At 38.1% G+C, this 27451-nt stretch overlaps 2 protein-coding genes across 14 annotated transcripts in view; both read left to right on the forward strand.

The window, feature by feature from the left end:
• Window positions 1-370: 370 nt before the first annotated feature.
• Window positions 371-8409, forward strand: LOC128028068 (CMRF35-like molecule 1). 11 transcript variants are annotated; one of them, XM_052615763.1, is made up of 7 exons: window positions 371-486; window positions 577-909; window positions 1437-1754; window positions 7326-7514; window positions 7613-7711; window positions 7884-7957; window positions 8050-8409. In XM_052615763.1, exons 1-7 carry the CDS (start codon window positions 432-434, stop codon window positions 8275-8277), a joined length of 1296 nt encoding a protein of 431 aa, XP_052471723.1. In that variant the 5' UTR covers window positions 371-431; the 3' UTR covers window positions 8278-8409. The 11 variants fall into 11 exon arrangements, with proteins under 11 accessions (XP_052471723.1, XP_052471706.1, XP_052472073.1 ...); XM_052615746.1 differs by lacking the exon at window positions 1437-1754 and adding an exon at window positions 6243-6560; XM_052616113.1 differs by lacking the exon at window positions 1437-1754 and adding an exon at window positions 6465-6560.
• A 6215-nt stretch (window positions 8410-14624) lies between these two features.
• Window positions 14625-27451, forward strand: part of LOC128023088 (NACHT, LRR and PYD domains-containing protein 12) — a 68165-nt gene continuing 55338 nt past the window's right edge. For 2 of the 3 annotated variants that reach the window (XM_052610642.1, XM_052610653.1), the window contains exons 1-8: window positions 14625-14749; window positions 20870-21214; window positions 21500-21544; window positions 21678-23463; window positions 24193-24366; window positions 25461-25632; window positions 25717-25889; window positions 25960-26133. In XM_052610642.1, the coding sequence (XP_052466602.1) occupies window positions 20962-21214; window positions 21500-21544; window positions 21678-23463; window positions 24193-24366; window positions 25461-25632; window positions 25717-25889; window positions 25960-26133 (2777 nt within the window). In that variant the 5' untranslated portion in view covers window positions 14625-14749; window positions 20870-20961. The remainder of the gene's footprint in view (window positions 14750-20869; window positions 21215-21499; window positions 21545-21677; window positions 23464-24192; window positions 24367-25460; window positions 25633-25716; window positions 25890-25959; window positions 26134-27451) is intronic. The other variant, XM_052610646.1, reaches the window with a different exon arrangement.

Here is a 27451-nt window from a genome sequence, read left to right on the forward strand (position 1 = left end):
AGTCATTTTTACCAGAACAGCTGAATGAATCAATAATGTGCCTTTTTTAGTATGTCAAAGTCATATTGGATAATGCCTCTCATTGTGGGCCATAATGACATTATTAGATCACACTGACACCAGGCGGTCACATATGAGGTTACAAACTGTACAATATGAATGATGCCTGATGTCTCCCGGCTATGATTAAATATATTGTAGTTCTTCTCATTAGAGACTCACTCAATCATGTTTATGTGTAATAAGCAGCACATAATCTATTCTAAGATCTCACTAGAGGGAGCTCATGCTGCAAATACTCTGTAAATCATAGAGAGGAGGAGCAAATGAGAGAGAGATAGAGAGAGAGAGAGAGAGAGAGAGAGAGAGAGAGCTTGAAGCTTAAGCAGCTCTTCATTAACAGACACCAGCAGCAGCACACAGATGAAACAATGATCCAGATCTGTGATGATCAACTCATATTTCTCCTGCTGCTCCTCGTGTCAGGTGAGAGTTATTCTGTGTCTTTCTAACAGTCTGTCTGTTCTCAATCAGGTCCGTGTTTGCACTGAGATGTTTCTCTCTATGTTTTTACAGTCGTGTCATGTGAGACGAAAGAGATCTTGACTTTCACAGCACATGAAAGAGGAACAGTTGAGATAAAGTGTCCATATGAGTCTAGATATAAAGAATATGAGAAGTATCTTTGCAGAGGAGAATGTCCAATACTGAATAAAGACAAAGTTATTGAATCTGGATCATCAGCTGGAGATGAGAGATTCTCTCTGACTGACGACAGAACAGCTCACATCTTCACCGTCACCATCACTGACCTGAGAACAGAGGATCGAGGACAGTACTGGTGTGGAATAAAGACAGGGCTGTTGAAACTGGATGACTCAAAAGAGGTTCATCTGGACATTAAACATGGTAAGTCAGAATATATATATAAATGTATGTGTGAAATACTTCATCATTGGCAATGTACGTGAATAATGAATGATTTAAATGAACAAATCTAGTATACTCGTAATATAAGATCTTTGCGTGTATGAAAGAGCTGTATCGTGCTGAAAGATATAGAGAGGTGAGATAACAGAAACCACAATATCCTCTACAGATGCTGAAGAGCCAGTGTTCACACCACAGAGACACCGACAATAATACTGACCCGCATCACTTCCTGTCACATGACATTCACTTTCTTTGATATATAGTTAATACAAAAGACAAACCAACACAACCTACACAACTTAAAATCTTACTCTCAACTTTTCAAAGAGGTATCTGTTGACCTTTAGTGTCTCTAAAGGTCAAGATCTTCTTCATTTCACATTCATTACATCATCAGAGCAGCCAGTGAATGTAGAGCAGAAAGAGCTGATGTTATTCAGAGCAGTAAACAGCTAATACTGTCACTGTAAGTACTTCATTATCTCACTGATGCTCTGATTTAGTGTCCCGAGTGTCTGCTGTGACTGGACAGCATCTGAATATTTCCTGCCATTATAAAAGTGAACTGAAGAATGATGTTAAATTCATCTGCAAAGGAAGTGACCCGTCCGTCTGTGAGAAATCAGCTATCAGAGCTTCATCAGAGACCAATAGTAACAGCCGTTTCTCTCTGAGTGATAATGAATCTGCAGGAGTCTTTACTGTGATCATCACTGATCTGACAGAAGAGGATTCTGGGAGATACTGGTGTGGAGCTGCACAGAGAGGACAAGAGCATAAGAACAAGTGGATCTCAGTGATAGACCTGAACGTTTCTGCTGGTAAGATGACATCAGCAAGTTTTGTGTTTTATTTAAAGGGTTAGTTCACCCAATAATCAAAATTATGTCATTAATAACTCGCCCTCATGTCGTTCCAAACCAGTAAGACCTTTGTTCATCTTCTGAACACAGTTTAAGATATTTTAGATTTAGTCCGAGAGCTCTCAGTCCCTCCATTGAAACTGTGTGTACGGTCTACTGTCCATGTCCAGAAAGGTAAGAAAAACATCATCAAAGTAGTCCATGTGACATCAGAGGGTCAGGTAGAATATTTTGAAGCATCGAAAATACATTTTGATCCAAAAATAGCAAAAAGTACGACTTTATTCATCATTGTCTTCTCTTCCGTTCGTGATATCCGGTTTGCGAACGAATCACTCGCTGTAACCCGATCTTCTTGAGCAGTTCACCAAAGTGAACTGAATAGTTTTAAACGGTTCGCGTCTCTAATACGCATTAATCCACAAATGACTTAACTTTTTTAATGTGGCTGACACTTCCTTTGAGTCAGAAATAAACCAATATCCCAGAGTAATTCATTTACTCAAACAGTACACTGACTGAACTGCTGTGAAGAGTGAACTGAAGATGAACACCGAGCCGAGCCAGATAACAAACAAAAAACTGGCTTGTTTTTGCTGTTTTTGGACCAAAATGTATTTTCTTTGCTTCAAAATATTCTACCTGACCCTCTGATGTCACATGGACTACTTTGATGATGTTTTTCTTACCTTTCTGGACATGGACAGTAGACCGTACACACAGTTTCAATGGAGGGACTGAGAGCTCTCGGACTAAATCTAAAATATCTTAAACTGTGTTCAGAAGATGAACAAAGGTCTTACTGGTTTGGAACGACATGAGGGTGAGTTATTAATGACATCATTTAGATTTTTGGGTGAACTATCCCTTTAAGAACAGAATCTCATTGTAAAATCAGCAAATCTTTATAGCCGCTATATTTCCAGCACACCCCAGACATTAATAACCGCTTAGTCAAGGGGAAACATCACAAGTCACACGACCTTGTGCCACAATGTAAGACTGTAAAAATACAACTTTGTATATTTATTTCTATTGAATATAAAAAAAGCATTAAGTATTTATTGTTCCCACCATATCTGCAATAACTGCATAAACTACAGCCTGTCATGTAGATCATGTGGATGTAGGACTGCAGTGTGGTCATTATTATTAATCACTGTCTGTGCATACAGAACACACAACATAGTGTTGACTGCACAGAATAACACCACGTTCTCCCGCCCAACAGTTTTCCCAACGACTGCATGTGAACCCCTCTAGCTGTCAACTATAGGAACTGCTAGAACTTCTTCTACAGAAGTCATCATTTAAAGATTATGTAAATGTGACACCATAAACTAAACCAATGATTATTTGTGCTTCAGACACATCAGAGAGTGTGTCACCTAAACCAACAACATCTAGAGCTTCATGTCACACCAGTAAACCAGCGACAGAAGATACTGCCTCCAGCAGACTCATCACAGCTTCATCATCATCTTCATCATCATCCAAATCACCTTCAGTGTTAATGTTTTTCTCATCGTCTGCTAATGAAGTGTCACCAAAAACACATACAGGTGCGATACATTCTGTTGCTCAAAGTGTCTGACTGAATTCATTTGTTTCTTAAGTTTAAAAGTTTTAAAATAGGATGTTTTTGTCTGTTTTTCAAGGTTTAACACCATTCATCTTGCCATCAGTTATGGGGATATTGATGGCGTTTGGATTCTTAGTCTGCATTTACTTATCATGCAGACAAAATAAAGAAGGTATCACTGTCTTCACTCTCTCATACACAAAATATTGAATTATGCAGGATATTTGATTACTTTTCATTTGCCACACTATAGCATTTTCATAACTGGGCGTTAACATCTTGTCAAATTAAAGGCCTTTAATATATTTTAACTCAATCTGGAATCACAAAACAGGAGTGCGTCTGAGAGGCGTCATTCATGTTTTGGCTGATAACCTGTCCGCTAAAGAAGTGAGTGTCATGTGTCGATCTAAACACTTCTTTGTGGATTCTTTTCGTCTTATCTTTGCTTATGTCAAGTGTGTTTTTACTCCGGTGACTCTCTTCAGGCCACTCATACTGTCTGTCATTATGAAGTGATTATTTGCACAGACAGCTCTGGTTTGGGTCTTCCTGTATTTGATGAACACGACACCTGTTCAACCGTCATATTTCAGACTACAGACCATCCAGACAGGACTTCAGACGGACAGGAGACATGCAGTTAGAAAGACTGAAGCATTCATGCACACCAGGCCGATTAACAGTTAAACTCTTACATATCTGAGTCTGATGGACTACTAATATTTTTATATCCATGATTTGTAGATACTATTATTAATATTATTATTTTGTCTTTTAAGTATGATATATATGGAATAATATTTATTTGGCTATGATGAGTATTTGAGATTGACATCCGCATTTACTTACAGGTTTGAGTTTTAAAACATCCTGTTGGAAGTAACATCTATTAAATGAATATGAACAAATCATCGAATACCTTTAAATGTGAGATTTCTGTATAATATGTGTTCTGTTATGAAATTGAGGGGCTTGTTTTTGTTTGTTTTGTTTGAAGGGCTCAGCTAAATTAGTATTATATAAATTAGGAGAGTATTAATCTTAGCTTTATTATACAAATGTATAATCTTCCATAAACTAAACAGTTTTAAGAGACTTAGCATGCTGCCCCACTATAAACATATATATATATATGTGCAAGAACATGCATCTGTATGCTGTTTTTCCCTTACCACAAAGTAGTATACTTTAAATACGTTTATTTTATTAAGTATACTTAAGTTAACTTCAAGTATATTTTTATACTTTATATAGCAAGTATACATATATCAGTGTTCTAGTAGTATACTTGTAAGTGTACTCTTTCAAAACTCCTTGGGACTAAATTGGCCCACTTTCTAGTATTTAAAATGTACTTTTAAGTATACTTTAAGTATAACAGTAGCAAACTTTGAGTACACAACTAGTTTACATCTCTGTTTGATGACTTGGGATTTGTCTCAAGACTAGTTTGTGACTTGAAAGGAATGACTTGTTTCCTCTGATGAAATCAGCTGCTGAGTTCATGGGTGGAACAAAAATATGGCAGGACTTTTACTCTTTGGCCCCTGGATTACCCACCTCTGCATTTGACAATGCCTAATGTCTCCTGACTATGATCAGTGTCTTGTCTTGTCTTGTCTTGATATATATTAATTCATGTTAATGTGTAATAAAAATTCGTTGATCTCTTCTGTGTCTGCTAAATGAATAAATATAAATGGAAGATTTAATTTATTAAATGAAGACAGAGGGCGCTCTTGTTAAAAATAGAGCATTTCACAGAGAGGAGGAGCAAATGAGAGACATAGAGAGAGAGAGAGAGAGAGAGAGAGAGAGAGAGAGAGAGAGACCCGAGCAGCAGCACACAGATGAAACAATGATCCAGATCTGTGATGATCAACTCATATTTCTCCTGCTGCTCCTCGTGTCAGGTGAGAGTTATTCTGTGTCTTTCTAACAGTCTGTCTGTTCTCAATCAGGTCCATGTTTGCACTGAGATGTTTCTCTCTATGTTTTTATAGTCGTGGCATGTGAGACGAGTGAGATCTTGACTTTCACAGCACATGAAAGAGGAACAGTTGAGATAAAGTGTCCATATGAGTCTAGATATAAAGAATATGAGAAGTATCTCTGCAGAGGAGAATGTCCAATACTGAATAAAGACAAAGTTATTGAATCTGGATCATCAGCTGGAGATGAGAGATTCTCTCTGACTGACGACAGAACAGCTCACATCTTCACCGTCACCCTCACTGACCTGAGAACAGAGGATCGAGGACAGTACTGGTGTGGAATAAAGACAGGGCTGTTGAAACTGGATGACTCAAAAGAGGTTCATCTGGACATTAAACATGGTAAGTCAGAATATATATAAATGTATGTGTGAAATACTTCATCATTGGCAATGTACGTGAATAATGAATGATTTAAATGAACAAATCTAGTATACTCGTAATATAAGATCTTTGCGTGTATGAAAGAGCTGTATCGTGCTGAAAGATGTAGAGAGGTGAGATAACAGAAACCACAATATCCTCTACAGATGCTGAAGAGCCAGTGTTCACACCACAGAGACACCAACAATAATACTGACCCGCATCACTTCCTGTCACATGACATTCACTTTCTTTGATATATAGTTAATACAAAAGACAAACCAACACAACCTACACAACTTAAAATCTTACTCTCAACTTTTCAAAGAGGTATCTGTTGACCTTTAGTGCCTCTAAAGGTCAAGATCTTCTTCATTTCACATTCATTACATCATCAGAGCAGCCAGTGAACGTAGAGCAGAAAGAGCTGATGTTATTCAGAGCAGTAAACAGCTAATACTGTCACTGTAAGTACTTCATTATCTCACTGATGCTCTGATTTAGTGTCCCGAGTGTCTGCTGTGACTGGACAGCATCTGAATATTTCCTGCCATTATAAAAGTGAACTGAAGAATGATGTTAAATTCATCTGCAAAAGAAGCGACCCGTCCGTCTGTGAGAAATCAGCTATAAAAGCTTCATCAGAGACCAATAGTAACAGCCGTTTCTCTCTGAGTGATAATGAATCTGCAGGAGTCTTTACTGTGACCATCACTAATCTGACAGAAGAGGATTCTGGGATATACTGGTGTGGAGCTGCACAGAGAGGACAAGAGCACAAGAACAAGTGGCTCTCAGTGATAGACCTGAACGTTTCTGCTGGTAAGATGACATTAACAGGTTTTATATTATGTTTAGGGACATAAAAAAACTAAATAATGATTCGTTCTTAGTATAACACGTTCATGCTAAACACACATGGCTGGTCACTCGTACGCCTCTCTATTTCCTTCACACCCTTGACATTAGTGAAGCGTCGCTAACAGCTGTGTCAGGGGAAGTACAATGTGTCACATGAACGTTTGCCTCAACAAGACTGCAAAAATGAAACTGTGTGCATTTATTCAGAAATGCTTTCATAATAAGTTTTTGAAATTGAAATGTTTACTTCATCTGAAACCTTTCCAAGCTTTCCATTGATGTATGGGTTGTTGGGATAGTGGATGATTTTTTGGCCGAGATACAGCTGTTTGAAAATGTATCTAAATATTGAGAAAATCACCTTTAAATATTTCCAAATAAAGTTCTTAGCAATGCATATTAACAATCAAATTTTTTGTCTGTTTTTTTTTTTTTTTATATGTATAGTAGGACATTTCCTGAATATCTTCATGGAACATTATCTTTACTTAATGTCCTAATGATTTTTTGGCATATATATATATATATATATATATATATATATATATATATATATATATATATATAAAAAATTATAATTTTGACCCACACAAGGTTTTTTTTTTTGGCTATTCCTAAAAATGTACCCAAGCAACTAAAGTTGTGCTCCAGGGTCACAAATATAAACAGCACAATTTTTGTTGTAATCATATCTGTAAATAACTGCATGGGCTGTTGTGCATTCAGGCACATCAGAGAGTGCGTCGCCTAAACCAACAACAACAACCACAACAGCTTCATGTCACACCAGCAAAGCAAAGACACAAGATACCTCCTCCAGCAGACCTGTCACATCATCAACATCTCCTTCATCAACATCTCCTTCAGTGTCAATGTTTTTTTCTCACAATGAAGTGTCACCAAAACCACAACCAGGTACAGAGAGTGTGCAGAGACATTTTTTTATCACGTTTATTACATATATATATAGGACATTTGGAGTCATTTATTGGATGTTTTTGTGTGTTTTCAAGGTTTAACACCAATCATCATCATGGTGATGGTCTTAGGGATACTGACAGGGTTTGGATTGTCATTCTTCATATACTTAAGATGGAGGCAAAAGAAAGAAGGTAAATGTCTTTCTCACATCAGTTCACCTGATATAGAGTCATTTTATTCTCATTCACCTCAGTGAATCACAGTATTTTCATAGTCAAACTGGACTGCGGTGTCACAAAGCTGCAGGTTGTGTCAAAAGAAAGGTTTTTGACACAAATCATAAAATCTTGTGTCACAAAACAGGAACACAGTGCACAGATGTCGCCCATGGCCCGAGTAAGAATCCGCCCGGTGGAGATATGAGAGAAACTAGAGAAGTGAGTTTCATCACGTGTGCGCATGCAGTCACTCGTTTGTGGATTCTAATCATCTTCTCCACTCTTTATTCATGTGTTTTTCTCCTCTTCAGGCAGACTGTGTTTATGAAGACATCTGTAGCACTCTTGATCATCCGGACTATAGTCTGGTCCTTCCAGCATGTGCTGAACATGACGACTCTGTTTATGCTCTAGCAACATTACCCAGCAGCCCCTCTGTCGAAATCAACTACTCCAGCATCAGATTTACAGCAGCACATCATTCAGACAGGACTTCTGACGGACTGGAAACATGCGTCTACACAACTGTTAGACCGTGAAAGACTGAGGACATGCAGGTTTAACTTGAGTCACACCAAACTAGGACTCCAGCTCCTCCTCCTCACGTGCTTTGTGATTTTAAATCTGTGGCCTTAATGTTATTTTAGATTAAATCAGTATTAGAGAAATAAGATTGTTTGAGGTGTGTTTGGTTACATTTCTGTTGTCTGTTATTTATTTATACACACAATTCCAAAAGTATAAAGTTTCACATTTTATTTTAAGTGTTTGAATACTTCTTTCATCGTCATAATTTAGACTGATTAAGATATTGCTTTAGTCATCAATCACATACATCACTATTATATAAGGTTCCCATTTCGCCAACCTATATACTGTGCCAGAATGAAGCAGAAAGGTTCAATATTTGAAAGAAAGTGATGATCGAAGATCGGTGCCCCCTTCAGATCGACAGCGAAAGTGCAGTTCCTGTCAGAAAGAGGCTGGTGGGAAGATTAGACTGTATTTTTTATGCAATAGAAGAACACCAATTACAAATACAAAGTAAGAACAGAAGACATTGAGGGTTGTAAACAATACTCCAAAGCAAAATATTGTACTTCACTTAAGTGCTATAATGATAGCCAACCGTCAGGGACGACTACCACTGAAACACAGATGAAAATGTTAGCTTTTAAGACTTACACCATGAATAGACTGTATTAGAGTTTCTTAAAGAGTTTACATACACATCAAAATCTTTTCTGAAAATAAAAAAAACTAGGGAGTTTTCTTTGAAAATGTACACTTATGAATGTAAAATTTAGCATGATATAGCAATAGATTAATGATAAATTTACAGTGAGAAGAGTCTTAATTCAAAGAATAACCAGAAAAAAAATATTTTGGGGGCATTTTAGACGGATGAGTTGTCATGAGGGGCAAAATTAGCAGACCAATATTATTTTTGAACCAGGCTGTACACATGTATTTTCCTGCTGTATAGTAGAGTCTCCATGTTAAAATGACCAACTATACAGCAAAAAATATATATATATATTTTGGTCTATATAGCTTCAAAAACGTGCTGCAGGAGTCTACGGGTTAGTTCTGCAGCCTGAAGATGACATCTGTGTGTGAACACGAGAAAGAGACTGAAATATTGATGACAGGCAGAGGGTGACATACTCAGATTTATTGTTCGAGAAGGGTATAATGGTGCGTTCAAGTCCTCCTGTGAAGTTCGTACGCACAAGGAGGGAAGTCACTTTCGTCGGAACAAGATGGCGTAGTACTTTCTCTTAATTAATAACACAAAAATACAGCAATGTTCTTACACTATTGTTTCAGAAAATGAAGAACAAAGAAATGTGCATTAGGTATACTTCGTTTTTTAACGTTTTAAATTAATTTATGAAGCCACTGCCAACTTTATTGTTACAAGTTGCATTCTTTTATTTTAATGTCATCATATTATGCGTCGTCGATTAACTTACTGCGCTGTAAATAGAAAAGCATTGTATATTTCCGCCATGTTAATCACTGACATGCCCCCAACTCATTCAACATTCAACTCATGTGCATTCAACTCGTAAATACGATCTATACGACGTGACTTAACGCACCATAACTGCAGCCTGGAGATCTCCAAATAGGGACGGGAACTCCAAAACGGGGTGGGTGCTCCAAAATAGGGCATGGCTTCCTCCCATAGATACAGACGGTTGGTCTGGGAACACCCCCGGGAACACCCCGTCACGTGATGTGAATTTAGCCCGTGGGGGAAAACATTACCTTGGCGACAATTGAAATACACGGGACAATCATGCCGAAAAGTTGCTGTGTCGTATTCTGTGCCTCCAATAAACGAACAAATTATGAATTTTGAATTATGCCGGCAGCCATATCACCCTGGAGCCCAAGACCGGTTGCCCACTGAAGCTAAGCAGGGCTGAGCCTGGTCAGTACCTGGATGGGAGACCTCCTGAGAAAACTAGGTTGCTGCTGGAAGAGGTGCTAGTGAGACCAGCAGGGGGTGCTCACCCTGTGGTCTGTGTGGGTCCTAGCGCCCCAGTGTAGTGATGGGGACACTATACTGTCAACAAGCACCGTCCTTCGGATGAGACGTTAAACCGAGGTCCTGACTCTCTGTGGTCATTAAAAATCCCAGGATGTCTTTCGTAAAAGAGTAGAGGTGTGACCTCGGCATCCTGGCCCAATTCGCCCATTGGCCTCTGACCATCATGGCCTCCTAACAATCCCCATATCCGCTGATTGGCTTCATCACTCTGTCTCCTCTCCATCAGTAAGCTGGTGTGTGGTGGGCGTTCTGGCGCACTATGGCTGCCGTCGCATCATCCAGGTGGATGCTGCACACTGGTGGTGGATGAGGAGATACCCCTTGACTATGTAAGCGCTTTGAGTGTCTAGAAAAAAAGCGCTATATAAATGTAAAGAATTATTATTATTATTATTGAAGTTCTACATCCTTCCTAATAAACATACAGAGCCGGAAAGGATGACAAAATGGCTACAAGCAATAAGTTGTGAGGATGATCAAGGGAAGTTGTGGAATCCCAAGACTAAGCATGTGTGCGTGTGTGCAGTCGGCATTTCATCACAGGCAGGCTATTTTAACATCATGTTCATTATTAACGTTATTAACGTTTCAGAAAGTGGAATGCATATATAATTAGCCTTATCATTCTACCTGAAGCAAAACTATGTAACGTTAGCCTAGTGTCGAACATAAACCCACTTAAAAAAGCGTTTTAGAAAAGTTTTAAAGGGGGGGTGAAATGCTCGTTTTCACTCAATATCCTGTTAATCTTGAGTACCTATAGAGTAGTACTGCATCCTTCATAACTCCAAAAAGTATTTAGTTTTATTATATTCATAAGAGAATACCGATTTTTCCCGGAAAAACATGAGCGCCTGGAGGCGTGACGTGTGGGCGGAGCTAAAGAATCACAAGCGCCAGTATGCTTTTGCGTTGAGAGCGTTTGGAAGCTGTGACAGCTGTGAAGGCTGAAACTGAACGAGAGCAGCAGCAGCAACGACTCTCTCCGAGCGGGGCTCGAACCCGGGTCTCCAATGGGAGGCGGACGCACTAACAAGGAGGCAGAGATATTTTAAGCAGTTTTACTCACCGCCTATGGTTCCAACACACAATCGTGACCCTTTTTCGTTGGGATTGCGTCATCCTTAAGAAATAAACGATATGCAAATCCATCGTCAAACTGGACTTTGTTTGTAAAACAAGCATTTTAGAAATGCTGGGAACAAATACAAACACTTGCACAACTCCGTTGATGCTCTTTAAAAATAAACTCCATCCACTGGTCCCTTAATGCTGTTTTTTTTTTTTGGTAATCTGTGCAGGGTTGTCTTGCCCTGGCAACCAAAAACACACGTCTTTTGTGACATTTGGCGACGCTCTCGCTCTGATCAGTGAAGTCTGTTGTGCTCTCAGTGCTCTGCTATACGGGAGCGCGTGCTCTTCCGGCAGACTTGCCCTCAGGACCCATATAAGGAAATTCCGCTCCATCTAACGTCACACAGAGCCATACTCGAAAAAAACTTTCTGAAACTTGTGACAAACCGGAAGGAGTATTTTTGGAACAGAAATACTCCTTCAAACGTACAACTTAATTTTTTAAACTTTGTCGATGTTTAGCATGGGAATCCAACTCTTTAACAGTGTAAAAAACTCAGTATGCATGAAATAGCATTTCACCCCCCCCCCCCCCTTTAAAGAGTTTTAGAGCATGTGTGAGGATAACCAGCTATGGCTGAACTCATACATATAACATATCATTTCGAGTGAAAAAAAATAAGAGAAAATCCAAAAAAAGTCAAAGGTACAAGACTGTGTACATATTTTAATTTTGAGCACAGGAACTACTCATCCCATAAACCACCACGCCTCACTGAATTCGACTGAAGCCACAACCGCGAACGAGCCTTTTGAGCGACTTCCAAATCTGATGATGGTCGCTCGCGCGAACTTTTTCTCCAGTGAATTTTATTTTATATAGTGAATGTAGTGAATTAACAATCATGTAAATAAATAGCTTTATATAGGTATTGTGTATTGATTTTTATATTTATAATCGTGTATTTTATATATTGTGTGCGTGTGTGAAAGTGGTTTACGATAACGTCAGCTACACGGTGCAGTGCTTTGTACCTGACTGCAATCACCGCTCAGTCGTCAACACATGTCGTTGCCATTACACAAATGATCAGTAAATGCACAAAAAGGTATGCCTAGGCTAAATATTGTTTTGACAGTGGCATTATAAAATGCTTGATATGACTCATACCATATGAAGGCTACAGTAGCCTAGCTAAGTTATCAACCTCCCTGCAAAGCTCTCATGGCAGCCAAGGAGATCATGATTGCACTGATAAGTCTATTGTGCAAAAACGCAACACAGGTTTTTATTTTATTTTTTTATTAATGATCTTCAGTCTTCACGGACCTACGCGGGGTTTAACCAGACGGTTACACAAGCTCCACCAATCAGATGGATCACTGTGAGATTGTTCAGGATTGTGGGTAATGAAGTACTTAGCCAAGACATCGCGAATAAAAGGCATTTATATCAATACAAGGTTAGTGCCCCATGATCCTTTTGCGTTTATATGAGCATATACTATCGCTTAGTACAGCCGTAGCTGTTTTTAAGTCTACCATGTATGGTTACGTTTTTATAGCTTATTTCCCAAATGTCAATGAAGAAATTGCATTGAATTTTTACTTCCAGCACCAGCTGTGGGCGGGACTGTGATGCTCTATAGAGAGACAGGCGCATGACATGCATGCACAATTTGCCCCCCAATTCACTTAAGTGCAAACTCCGCCCCACAGCTGATTCTGAAGTTTTTATTGGTTGTGTCAGTTAAAGTGTTTATTAAAATATGCAACAAAAAATGCTAACCCCTAAACCTACCCCACACCTTACCTTAACCAGTGAAATTGACTGAATGGCAGGATTGGCGCTGAATAGTGTGATAAAGAAAGTTTCAGTTCAGGAGATAAACAGTTAATAACCCTTATGAAAATTAACCATGGTTTTACTACAAATAAAACCAAAAAACGATGGTTACTATAGTTAAACCATGGTATTTGTAGTAAATCTGTGGGTTATACAAATGGTAGTCAACACGCCAAAAAACCATGGGTTACTACAGTTTTACTATAAAGTCTGGGAACATGACGTCAGCAACGCAATGCATTCTGGGACTTTAGGACACTGACGCTGCTGTATGTATTGTATTGGACTGATAATAGACTGTTTTGTTTGCTCTCTACAGCTAAAAAATAAGTTACAATGGTAAAACCTCGTTGTGTAATTAACTGCCATACTTGAACTCATGACCGGCATGGAAAAATAATTTGAATGGAGTGCGATTTTTCAGCTTCCCCGCTGGAAAACCGCACCTTGATCTCAGGTCTCCGAGTTAACAAAGCGGCGTCACATGGCTTGGTTAGCAGCAGTAAGAAGGAAAAGAAGGATTGTCCCTTTGGTCTGATATATACACACGTATGTATGTGCATTTATATATATATATATATATATATATATATATATATATATATATATATATATATATATATATATATATATATAAATATACAGAAATGTACGTAATATAAACAACTTTTTTTTGTGGATGTGATTAATCGATTTGACAGACTTACATTAAATGTTACCTATACATGAACCACATCTCCTGCATTATCATTTTTATGCATATTGCATACCACCTGTTACAGTAATAAACGGCAAAATTGATCAATTCTGTATCTCTTCCTTGTTGAGTTTTTCTTTATATGTAATCTTACACTTGACTGTATGTCATGTCACTTTCACTTTTACTGATAAGCATGTCCCCAAAAATGGCCGTGACTACCCAGAATGCAATGCGCAGTGACGTAGTTTCCCGAGCTCTATAATAAAACCATGGTTATTTTTCGTAAGGGAAGATTATGCGACATGTGACTCACCGCTCAATGGAACCTTTTTAGTTACACCCGGCATCACTACCCCCTCCTAGCCTGCGAATTTCGTGTTCCTGGACGGCCCCGTTGCTTTTAATAAAGCCATAAAGTAAAATATTTCCCCTCCGCTGGGACGCTCCTGAGTGATTACCGTTTACATCATGAAGCAGAGGTTCAGACTTGGGTCCAAACACCACTGGCCATGAGCTTTGGGCTCTGCTCTCATGAAAAACATTTATTTATATTGCATCTTTTATTTTAGATTGTTTTAAAAAAAAGAAAGTTTTATTAGTCCGTAATAATCGGCTGAAGCCGGCATGTGAAAGGCTCTGCGAAAGTAGACCCCACCCCAATTTGTAGGTTCTGCCCAGTTTTGGAGTTCACGCCCCATTTTGAAGATCTCCGGTCTATACCAACTTGGAGGTCCCGGACACTATGTCCATGTTTTCACACAGTCCATGGGTTGCCGCTTGGTGGGAGGAAGACACGTAGTGAAACTGATGTACAAGAGATCAGCAGGACAGGTAATGTACCGTGCGTTTATTAATTCCCAGCTGGTATCGCTAATGCATGTGAAAGCCCACCAGGTTCTTGATACATGCGTTTGGTTTCCTAATCTCATTTTCCTGCGAATTTAACCAATTCACGGTCACTTACGAGAACGATAACCATGTAGACGTTAATATAGTTATGATTATATTTTATTGTTCTTGGTGTGAACGGGCATATAGGTGAAACTTTGGACTTTCTGTCCGCTTGAGCATGTTTGCGTCAGCCGAAATACTACAATTGCATGTAAACAATAATATTGGCAAAACTGCTTCTATTCTCATTTGTATATCACTGTTAAAAGTCGCTGTAAAAACGGCCAAATTTCGACGATAACATACTGTTTTTCATTAAAACGGTGCATTCTAGGGTAATATGCCTGCTGCTATATATCGTAAATTAACAACGTTCAAAGTCGACATCAGCGTCTGTGTTTCAAACCACACCATACTCCCTCATTCACTATTCCCTACATGAGTTTACTAATATAGTCCACCTGACAGAGATAATGAAAACTAATGAGTGAATTCAGACACTGATCAACAGCTGCTGTTAACTCTTATTGAAAATTACAGAGATTTAGATGATGATGTTTTAGTTTCATTTGATGTTAACATTGTGGAGATCAGTGATTGCTTTAGTTGGGTTCCTGACCCTTGACTGTTAAACTTTAAGTTTTGTTTGATTGCTAAAGTTGTGTCTTTTTGACGCATTGGTAATAGCAATAATTATGTAGGTTGTTAAGAGGTTGTTTCTGTCGTCCATGATCTACTACACTGACTTAAAAGTTATAAGTATGGATTGGTGTTGAAATATGTGAGTGATTTGTACATGTTTTTTTTTCATAATTTTATAAAATATTACAGTAATGTAACCAGAACAGAATTAAGAAAAATGTGGGTTTTAATTATTTTGAGCAGCATTGTTAGCAACACTTAAAGAGACACATTCACAATCAGCATATGAATCTCAACAACGGTAACAATCAAACGGTTAATGATGCAATTCTTGCTGGGTACCAGCACAGGACAAAACTCATCCATGACTCCCAGCATCAGAGTCGGCTTCAGAGCAGATCTACTGGAGGGGCATTGGATCATCGGCGTGGGGGCACTGTCATAAATATTTGTTGACGCATTGGCAACATCATAGTAGCATGGAAATCCAGACCTAAATCTGGAAGATCTATATAGAATGATAATTAACGATTTGGACTTGGGTTTTTATCTAAAAAAGGAACAGCAGCGCTGAATTTGATGTTTTGCCGACCGGATGCAGCAAGAGTCAGTTAGCTCCAATGATCTATAGAATGACATTCTACCATAGAATGTTAGCTCCAATGATCTATCTATATAGAATGTCATCATAAATTTATTTTATTTTTACTTGTCTTGATTCCTAATACACAATAGATGACGATTGTAAGGCTAAACGTTCAGAATACGATTCCATATAAGGTTAGTATAGCCTAGTTCAGCACTTTGCGAATAGACAGCGAATCAAGTAGCACGTAGTAGCGTTCTATGAGTTCAGTAGCCTACATTTTTGGTAAACGCGCGAGGTATTGCGGCTAAAGTTCATAACCTTGCACGTAGAGAGTGCTTTAAAAAGAGCTAAAAGAGGCTAGGCTACAACGTTATCGGAAAACCCGGCCAAGAACAGATAGCCTTAACAACAGAACAGGACAGAAAATAATAATATAAATATAATATAGACTAAATAAAAAAGAAAAACATAAAATAGGCCTACAATAAATAGCTATATATTTTTTATACTAATTACGACGACAAAAATAAAACACTGAATTAGTTTCAAGCTTTGAAAAAACGGCATAAAAAAAATGTCCCCATCAGACAAAGTATTTTTGTATAGATGTTTCTGAAAACTTAAGGCTTTTTTCTTCATAAAACGAGTTAGACATCATCACACAAATGTCTGCCTATGGACCAGTTAAATCAGTTAAATTTTTACTTATTTTTTAGTTTTTGATTTGCATAGAATGCAAATTATAAAATAAATAAAATAAAATAAAGGAAATGGAAAAAGTGCGCTTCAACAAATAAAATAATTTCTTTAAACAACGTTTTTTCTTAGGGTTTCAAGGACTTTAAATACTCTAAAGGACTCGTTTTCTAAACAAAACAAATAAAGGACAAACATAAATGTATATTCTGCTATTTATGCTATTACTTGTTTTTAACCTGGGTTACACACCTCCCAGCAGTTTATGCACTCACCAAGCAGAAATGACCCATATATTTTTATAGACAGCCAAGTATAAAACACCAATGCAGTTATAACCCACAAACAGAAGAGTTGCAGGCGACGAGTGTTGCTACAGTACTGTGTAACTGTGTCTTTCCATTCGCTTGTGCATTTGCTAGCATTCGCAAAAGAAGGGCCAGCTGGGCTCTCAGACCGTGGTACTGGTGGTCGTGACCGGAGTATCTGTCTGCTGATTGACAAATCCGCGGAGGTCTAATCCATATTCGTACATCCAAATGTTTTTTTTTTGTTTTTTTTTTATTGTTTTTTTAATGTTTTTTTTTTAGCTGCTAACAACTGTCTATAATATAGATGGACAAACTGTTTTTCAACTTGAAATGGATTTTGCGCGTGCGCTGCAAATCAAATGTAACAAGTTTACTCTGCAAGACGGCGACCAATAAGCATTCACCATGACGAAGCCTAGTAACGTGCAATGAACTACCAAAATGATGCATTTTCCCATTCTTTTTGTTTTATTTAAAGGGGGGGTGAAATGCTATTTCATGCATACTGAGTTTTTTACACTGTTAAAGAGTTGGATTCCCATGCTAAACATGGATAAAGTTTCAAAAATTAAGTTGTACGTTTGAAGGAGTATTTCTGTTCCAAAAATACTCCAAAAAGTTCCAAAAGTTTTTTTCGAGTATGGCTCTGTGTGACGTTAGATGGAGCGGGATTTCCTTATATGGGTCCTGAGGCACTTCTGCCGGAAGAGCGCGCGCTCCCGTATAGCAGAGCACTGAGAGCACTACAGACTTCACTGATCAGAGCGAGAGCGTCGCCAAATGTCACAAAAGGAGTGTGTTTTTGGTTGCCAGGGCAAGACAACCCTGCACAGATTACCAAAAGAGAAACAGCATTAAGGGACCAGTGGATGGAGTTTATTTTTACAGAGCATCAACGGAGCTGTGCAAGTGTTTGTGTTTGTTCCCTGCATTTCGAAGATGCTTGTTTTACAAACAAGGCCCAGGTTGACGCTGGATTTGCACATCGTTTATTTCTTAAGGATAATGCAATCCCAACGAAAAAGGATCACGATCGTGTGTTGGAACCGCATGCGGTGAGTAAAACTGCTTCAAATATCTCTGTGTTGTTAACTTAGCTATCAGCGCGTAAGCACATCAAGTAAACAACATGCGATGTTGTTATCAAACTGCACTTTCCACATGTACAGCTTAAAAAAAAAAAAAAAAAAAAAGACGACATAAAGTGGAACTTAGTCATTTTCCAAAACCGCTAAGCAAATATATACAGTTTCAGTACTTACCACATAGAGAAGCCTTTGCTGATACTGCTCTTGTTAAATTTCAGCCTCTGAATCTGTGTCACAGCTTCCAGACTCGCTCAACACAAAATCCTACTCGCGTTCGTGATTCTTTAGCTCCGCCCACACGTCACGCCTCTAGGCGCTCGTGTTTTTCCGGGAAAAATCGGTACAGACTATCTTTCTCTTATGAATATAATAAAACTAAAGACTTTTTGGAGTTATGAAGGATGCAGTACTACTCTATAGGTACTCAAGATTAACAGGATATTGAGTGAAAACGAGCATTTCACCCCCCCTTTAATTTAAGTTACAGTTTGAACATTTAATATTAAAATAATAACTAAAAGCGATATATATTTTTCTTTGGCCACGCCATGGCCTGTAGGAGGGGCATCAATAACCGCTGGGGGGGCACGGCCCTCGAATGCCCCACCATAGCGCCGGCGCTGCCCAGCGTGCATTGCGGCAAGAATAAATTATGGTGCTGAAATGTCCACTTTTTTTTTTTTTTGATGTTCATAACTGATCTGTTTATTTTGTGGATTGTCACCATTGTTGTGATTCATACGCTGATTCTTGATTTGTCTGTCTAAATTATATCAAAGATTTTTTTTTTTTACAAGTAATATTTTCTTAACAGTCTTTATTTAACTTAGGGCTCAGCAGTGTTCTTCTTTTGCTGTTGTATCAATATTCAATAAGAGAAGGGACACTGGATATCAATATATAAACATCAATAACGGATTATTTATTTTTTTTTATTTTTTTTGCTGAATTCTTTGTTGTAACAAGTTCCAAAGACACATAGTTACAACATGCAAAAAAAAAAAAAAAAAACAACACAGATAAAAAAAAAAAAAAATGTAGTGTTGAAAAGTCACGGTTCAAGAGCCCAACTAAAGTACCGTATTTTTCGAACTATAAGTCGCACCTGAGTATAAGTCGCATCAGTCCAAAAATACGTCATGATGAGGAAAAAACATATCGCACTGGACTATAAGTCGCATATTAGAACAAAGAACCAAGAGAAAACATTACCGTCTCCAGCCGCGAGAGGGCGCTCTATGTCTTCAGTGTAGACTACAGGAGCAGTGAGCAGCATAGAGCGCCCTCTCGCGGCTGTACACGGTAATGTTTTCTATTGGTTCATTTTAGGGGTGCTCCGATCACGATCGGCCGATCGTTATGCGTATCTCGTCAGTAAAGCCGGTTTTCTAATCAGCGGTTAATTCCATCAGGTGCTGATTTCACATAGAGCAGCTGTTACTACACAGAGCCGTTGTTAATAGAGAAGATGCGCAAATCACGTTAATTTTCAGCGTTTATTGGCCCATCTTCTCAGTTAACAACGGCACTGTGTAGTAACAGCTGCTCTATGTGAAATCACGCACCTGATGGAATTAAACGCTGATTAGAGAGCCGGCTTTACTGACGAGATGCGCATTAACGATCGGCCGATCGTGATCGGAGCATCCCTAGTTCATTTATCTTGGTTCATTTCTCTCGGTTCATGTCAAATTAATTTTGATAAACAAGTCGCACCTGACTATAAGTCGCAGGACCAGCCAAACTATGAAAAAATGTGCGACTTACAGTCTAGTAGATCATGCCTGACAGAAACAGCCATAATCACTTGTCCATCAAAATTAATATTGCTGTAACAGATGTACCATAAAGATACAAATACAGGAATTAAACTAAATTTAAAGTACAAAAGTCAAGGGTCAGGAGCCCAACTAAAGCAAACACTGATCTCCACAGTGGTGATGCTAAACGAAACTAACATTATCATCTAAATCTCTATAATTCTCAATAAGATCTTTTGATCTCTGATCTGATAGAAATAAAGTCAGTCTGGTTAGTAATGAGTGAAGTTGGTAAAGCTGTTTGTTGATCGTTTAAATCTTCAGTTGATTTCATCTAAGGCTGTGGCTGAAGTCAGTTGTAGTTCTTGTGTTTGTCTTGTTTCTCTTTTCTTCAGTGATTCTACTCGTTAACAGCAACTGTTGATCAGTGTCTGAATTCACTCATTAGTTTTAATTATCTCTGTCAGGTGGACTATATTAGTAAACTCATGTAGGGAATAGTGAATGAGGGTGTAGGGTGTGATTTGAAACACAGCCGCTGATGTCGACTTTGAACGTTGTTGATTTACGACATATAGCAGCAGGCTACCTTCTCAAAAACGATGAATATTACCCAGAATGCACTGTTTTAATGAAAAACAGTATGTTACTGTCAAAATTTGGCCGTTTTTTACAGCGATTTTTAACAGTGTATACTCAATAGAAAGTAAGGATCAGATCTGGTTGTGTATAGGATTGTTACAAGTGCATAAATGAGATCAAGTGCATCAAACTCAACTTGTCATATAGGCCATCTCCTCTCGTATGATCTTATTATTTTTCTCATAGGAGCGGGTGCGGCCAAATATGGTCACATATGCTTCTAGCTCTTGCTGCTTGATATTGTAAACTGGTCTGTCTTAGCACATTATTTAAATTGTGAACACATTGGTTTGTTGTTGCACTTTGTTATTCTTCTGATTATTTCCCCACAGCAGCTAATGAACCAAAGGTCTCACACATTACCAGAAAAAAGCTTACTTCAGCATTGAAAAAATAAGGTGGAGACAAGACCAAGGTAGCCAATATGGAGTCGGTTCCAGAGGCAGTGGATGAGTTAGAATTAGATGATGACAGACCAAAGAGACAAACAAGTGCAGTTACGGCTGATGAACTGGAGAAGGCAGATGGGTCGATGCAGATGATAAGCCCCTCTCACACTTCAGTCTGTGTTGATCTGAATGCTAAAACAGGTGCAACTGTAAATGCTCCTGTACTCACTGGAAACGTCATCCAGGGCTCAGTAATCTTCAGCTTCAGCTCAGCCACTGGTGCTGTCGGTGAGCTCATAGCACTCTAATATGTTTAGCATCAGAGTTTTATTTATATATATATATATATATATATATATATATATATATATATATATATTTACAAATTCACCAAGGGTCACTTAATATTGGAAAGTAATTTTTCAGACCAGGTTGTTTATTTCTTTAGCAAAACTTAGCAAAACTGTTTAACATGTCAGAACCACCCAGTATTTGGGATATTTGAATAAATATGCTTTGGTAGCTGAATGATTTGTGTTAAATTTGTTTTTTTTCCTTCCGATGTTTACTCAGAAGGGCACCAAAATCCACCTGAAGGACATATGTCTCTGAAACAAGGTACAACAGCAATAGCCCCTTCTTTATTCTGGTTATAATTTGATCAAACTCGATTGATTTCTAAATGTCTACAAGTTATGATTTTAGGCAGAAGTCACAACAGTTTTTGTGTATTCTTGTGTATTCATTCTAGAGCATGACGTCTTGCAGAAAATCGTGGAAAGTCACAAAGACGACATGAAGGCCAAAATGGGGCGTGTATATGAGGGCAAAAAGGAGAACAAAACACACCTCAGCAAAGTGTACACTGAACTCTTCATCACTGAAGGGGACATTACAGACGTCTATGATGAACATGAGGTTGTGAAGATCGACCGAGCCGTGAAAACGCCCAAATTTGAGGACACACCGATCGACTGCAACGCCATATTCTGTTTACTGAAGCAAAAGGAAGAGGGAAACATTGTGCTGACCAAAGGCATCGCTGGCATCGGAAAGACGTTCTCCGTGCACAAGTTTATCCTGGACTGGGCCGAAGGAAAAGCCAATCAGCATGTGGACTGTGTGTTTCTGCTTCCATTCAGAGAGATTAACTTGATTAAAGATGATAAAAATATCAGTCTCCATGAGCTTCTGTTGGAATTTTATCCTGATTTGAAAGATGTGGAAAATACCAAGTTTTATAAAGAATACAAACTAGCATTTATTTTTGACGGGCTTGATGAGAGTCGCCTGGAATTGGATTTTGATTGTAAATTGGTCAAATTTGTCGATGCACGGTCATCCATTGATGTTTTATTCACAAGCCTAGTTTCAGGAAAACTGCTTCCATCGGCTTTTGTCTGGGTGACGTCTCGACCGGCAGCGGCCAATCTGATCCCTCCTGAGTATGTAGGATTGTTTACGGAGGTGCGTGGATTCACCGACCAGCAGAAAGAAGAGTATTTTAGAAAACGGATTAAAGACAAAGCTCAGGCCTCCAGAATAATCTCACATATCAGGGCGTCTCGTAGTCTCTACATCATGTGCCACATTCCTGTCTTCTGCTGGATCACAGCTACCGTTCTTCAGGATATTCTTTTAAAAAACGATGAGCAGGACATTCCTTCGACTCTCACCGAAATGTACATTCACTTCCTCCTCATTCAGATGAACATGAAGAACCAGAAGTATGAGAAGAAACCTGAAAGAGATCGCACAAAGCTTTTGAGTTCAAACAAAGACATGATCTCAAAATTGGCTAAACTTGCGTTCGAACAGCTGAAGGGGGAAAATATCATGTTCTACGAGAATGATCTGAAAGCCTGCGGCATTGATGAAAGCAAGGAGTCCACAGGATTGTGCACTGAAATCTTCAAGAAGGACTCTGTCCTGCACGAGATGAAGGTTTATTACTTCATACATTTGAGTGTGCAGGAATTTCTTGCTGCGCTGCATGTGTTTCTTTGCTACTTGAAGCTGGACATGGGTGTGCTGTCATTCTTCCTTGAGAATTTGCGTCCTAAAAATAAAGAACTGCTGTATGTTCTGCTGAGGAAGGCAATCGATAAAGCAAAGGAGAGCAGGCGAGGACATTTTGATCTCTTTCTGCGGTTCTTGCTGGGCATTTCTCTCCAGTCCAATCAGAAACTCCTCATCGGCTTGCTGGACGAAATGCTGGACAATAAAAACTCCATCAATAAAACCATCCAGTACATCAAACAACTGCAAAACAATGACAAGTGCCCAGATAAATCTATCAACCACTTCTTCTGCATTCTGGAACTGCAGGACAGAACCCTGTACCAACAAATCAGGAAATATCTGAAGTCAAAGAGTGGCCAGCCAAAAGCGGTTTCCAAGTCCAACTGCTCAGCTCTGGTCTATGTGCTTCTGATGTCAGGCGAGGTGCTGGATGACTTTGACCCAAAGATGTTCAACAAAACATATGCGGGATGCAGGAGACTCGTCCCAGCCGTGAGGTGCTGCAGAAAAGCTCTGTACGTAGTCAAATGAAAACTCCCCCCAAATTTATTTATTTATTTTTTTTTTGCTGTTGTTGTTGTTTTACAGCTTTTTCTGTTTTACTTTTCCAAAATGTAATTTTTTTTTCCAACATGTTTTTGATAATATTTTCCATAAAATACTGTTTGTTTTTCTCCCAATTTTTTTTCTTTAAAGTTTTTTTTTTTTTTTTTCCTCCATAAATTCTTTTAACATATTCCATTTTCTTCCCCAGTTTATGTTTTCTACTTAAATTTTTCACAATTCCAGTTTAATCCAAAAGCATGTTTAATCAATTGAATTGATACAAATATATGAAATTATAACTCTTTTCTTTTTACAATTTTTATCCATTTTGTGTGACCATGATGCTGCAGAAGCGCAGTGTAAGCCATTGTGTACTCTTCTTTCTTTCCATGTTTTTTTAATTTACTACTATTTTGTCAAGCATAGTATTTAAATACATTGTTCCTTTAAGTTAAGGTTTTACATGTTTTTTTTAGTTTAAAAGTTTTTTTTTTTTTTTTTAAGTTATTGAACTAATGTACAGGTGTGATATTGTAAACTCTATGGACTCATATAGGTGGTTTATACATATCCAGCATTTGTTTGTGCAGTGTGATACTTATATTGTTTCTTTTTTATTTAGCTTTATTGGGATCTATTTATTTGAAACTGTAGAGGTAAGCTCTTCATGACTAGCTAACATCTTGCCATCTTTACAGGTTTTCAGACTGTGGACTGACAGAGCAGTGCTGTGAAACAGTGGCTTCGGCTTTTCAGCTAGATGACTGTCCTCTGAGCGAACTGGACCTGAGTCACAATTACAACATCGAGGCGGGAGTGAAGGCACTTTCTACTGGACTGAAGAACCCACACTGTCATCTAGAGACACTCAGGTCAGCGTCGGCTAATACATGGATTAAAAGCTGAATGTTCTTAGCAAAATAGTTTTCTCGTTCAGGTTCAAGAGTTAAAAAAGTATGGAACAGTTTATGAAGAATTCGAATAATCCTTGCTAATATTCTTGAATCTTCAAACTGCTAACATTTTGCTAACATATATTGTTATATTATACTGCAGTTATATTATTATAGAAATGAATAAATTAATATTTTTTTTTTCATTCTTGGTCTGTTCTGAATAAGGATAAATTTAAAGGATTTGTTGTGGAGTGAGGGGAACTAAATAGCCTATATGTTCATAGTGTTTGTAATGTTGGAACATTAACATTATGCTTTAGGCCTGCTGCTATTATTTATGAATGTTATAAAACTGACTTATAGCCGACTTGACATTCCGTTTTTGTTTTTCCTTTCAAAAATGTCAAATTTATGTTTAGCGTGTTTTTATAAACAGAATTAGGCGATTAATTGGTTATAAATTTACATAAAAAATTACATTAATATTCTTATGCTTGGCTTCCCTGATAGCAACAGAATATGGGCCGAATCTGACTTACATCCAGCTCTTCTGTGTTCATTTTGGCAATGTTTGCAAAATGTTTTTTTTTATTAATCATGTATTCTCACAATTAAAACAAAAATCAGGCTCCTGTATTTATGAAATTAAGTATTGTCTTTGTTAAAAAATGGAAGTAACTTGAAATGTTATTTGTGTGATGTACTACAGTGCTTCCAGTAGGCTATTTTTTACAGAGCTGTAAATTCCAACAGCATGCAATCAGTTGACAAACACCCTATTCATGTATATAACTTGGCTACATTTTATTAAATTGTATATAAATAATTGTATTTACAAGTCTAGTGTTTATGTTTTTCTAGTTTTACGTGTTTAATATTCCGAAACAGGTGCCATTAAACATGTGCCCACCCCACCTCAAAAAAAAAATATATATATTAGATGGCCCCTTTAAAAATTGTACATGACCCCTCAGTCTATGCAATCTTTGGCTGACAGACAGGTCATTACCATTTCTATTTCTTTGTGAACATGTAGTCTGAAATGTAATGCTGATATTGTAATCATTCAGGTTGGCCCAGTGTCATTTCTGCCAGGAGAGTTGTATGGAGCTGCTCTCCGCTCTCAATAATATCTCACATCGTCTAAGAGAGCTTGACCTTAGCGGCAATGGCCTGCAAGACTCTGGACTTGTTTGGCTACTAGATGAGATGATAAAAACAGAGAGAAAACTTGAGATTCTGAGGAAAGTATTGATTAAATTTAGCATTAACCACACTGTACTAGGCAGATGCTTGATAAATGACCTTTTTGGAATGTTTTTACACAGGTTGAGCTGGTGTAACCTCACTGCGAAGAGTTGTGAGCACCTTTCCTTGATTCTCAGCTCAGATCCGCCCCTGAGAGAGCTGGATCTGAGTAATAATAACCTTCAGGATTCAGGAGTGAAGCTGCTCTGGACTGGACTGGAGAGTCAGAATTGTCAGCTGCAGATACTGAGGTAAAACTAAGAGCTGTAGTTTATTTTTTTGACAAATGGATTGTTTCTCAGTTGTTTTGTCAGTCTGTAGGTTGTCTGGCTGTATGGTGACAGAGGAAGGCTGTGGTTATTTGTCTTCAGCTCTGAGTTCAAACCCCTCACACCTGAGAGAGCTGGATCTGAGCTACAATCACCCAGGACAATCAGGAGTCCAGCTGCTCAAACACAAACTGCAGGATCCAAACTATAAACTACAGATACTCAAGTAGGTCATGGTGTGAAAAAAAAAAAAAAAAATTCCCCAAGATCCATTAAAAGTAATTCAAAACTATATCTAATGTTGCTCAATAAACATTTCTGATAATTATCAATGTTGAAAAACAGCTGTGCTGCTGAATATTTGTGTGGAAACTGTGATACATTTTGTTTTTTCAGGATTCTTTGATGAACAAAAAGTTCTAAAGAACAAAATTTATTAGAAATACAGTAGAAGTCACTCTGACTAATTGAATATATACTTTCTGAATAAAATATATAATTTATTATATAGACCCCTTTTGCGCGGACGTCACAGGTACGTCACGGTGCTAGCTAGAGGCAAAACAAACGGAAAACTGGAGGCGGCTAATACAAACCAACACAGGGTCGGCTACTCAAGGAGCTTAAAATGTCGTCTTGTTGTGTTGTTGGTTGCCAGAATCTACGGAGAACATTTTATATACATTGTTGTGATTAATTGTGACCAGAATTTAAAAACATGGTAAGAAAGAATAAATACAGAAAGTTTATAATTAATTTGCAGTCTTCAGAATTTTTATTTCTAGAAAATATTTACATCTTAATAATAATTTTACTGTAATGTCACTCTTTATTTAATCTAAGGATTTATACGCCCTCAGTTTCTCTTTACTATACACGCTCGGTATCTCTATCAGGTAAGTGTAGATGTCAGTCCACTCAATTGGAGGTAATCCTGTCAGATCGTCCAGTGATTGTGTATATTATATATTCAGATTTTCTCCAGCCATTGTTAAAAAAAACTAGCTAAGAAAACTCGCTAGCTACCGTTTGTTCAAGTGTTGAGGGGAATCTTTCTGCCTCCAGCTAAGCCCCGCCCACACAAATACGTCACCTTGTTTACCAACTGTAAAAGGGTCTATATATGTACAGTGCTCACAAAATCTCTAGCCCGATGTCCCGGGACTTCTGTGTTTTCCAGTCGGGCTACCAAAATGTATTACTGCCCTGCCCGAAGGGCTATCTTGAATAGTGATGTACAATTCCTAACTTTATTTGCGTTGTTCACTAGCTTGTAGAGGTGAAACAGATTGTAGTTGATCATTTGCACTTGTTTCAAAGTCTTGCCGATTTAAACATTCAAGCATTTTAAACCATTCACATGCTTTTGGGGCTTGTGTGCACACGTTCAAAACATGCACGTGGCTAGAAGGGACAGCTCAGACTGGAAACCAACAATTAAATTAAATTTTCCACATCTTAGATAGTGTTTTATTAACGTCTACACCTACTCCAACCATAAACCTTTGGCCTAAGCACTTTTAAATAAAATCCATGCAAAAGTT

This window comes from Carassius gibelio, chromosome A1 (genome assembly GCF_023724105.1).
Source record: "Carassius gibelio isolate Cgi1373 ecotype wild population from Czech Republic chromosome A1, carGib1.2-hapl.c, whole genome shotgun sequence".
In the NCBI taxonomy this organism is placed as follows: Eukaryota; Metazoa; Chordata; class Actinopteri; order Cypriniformes; family Cyprinidae; genus Carassius; species Carassius gibelio.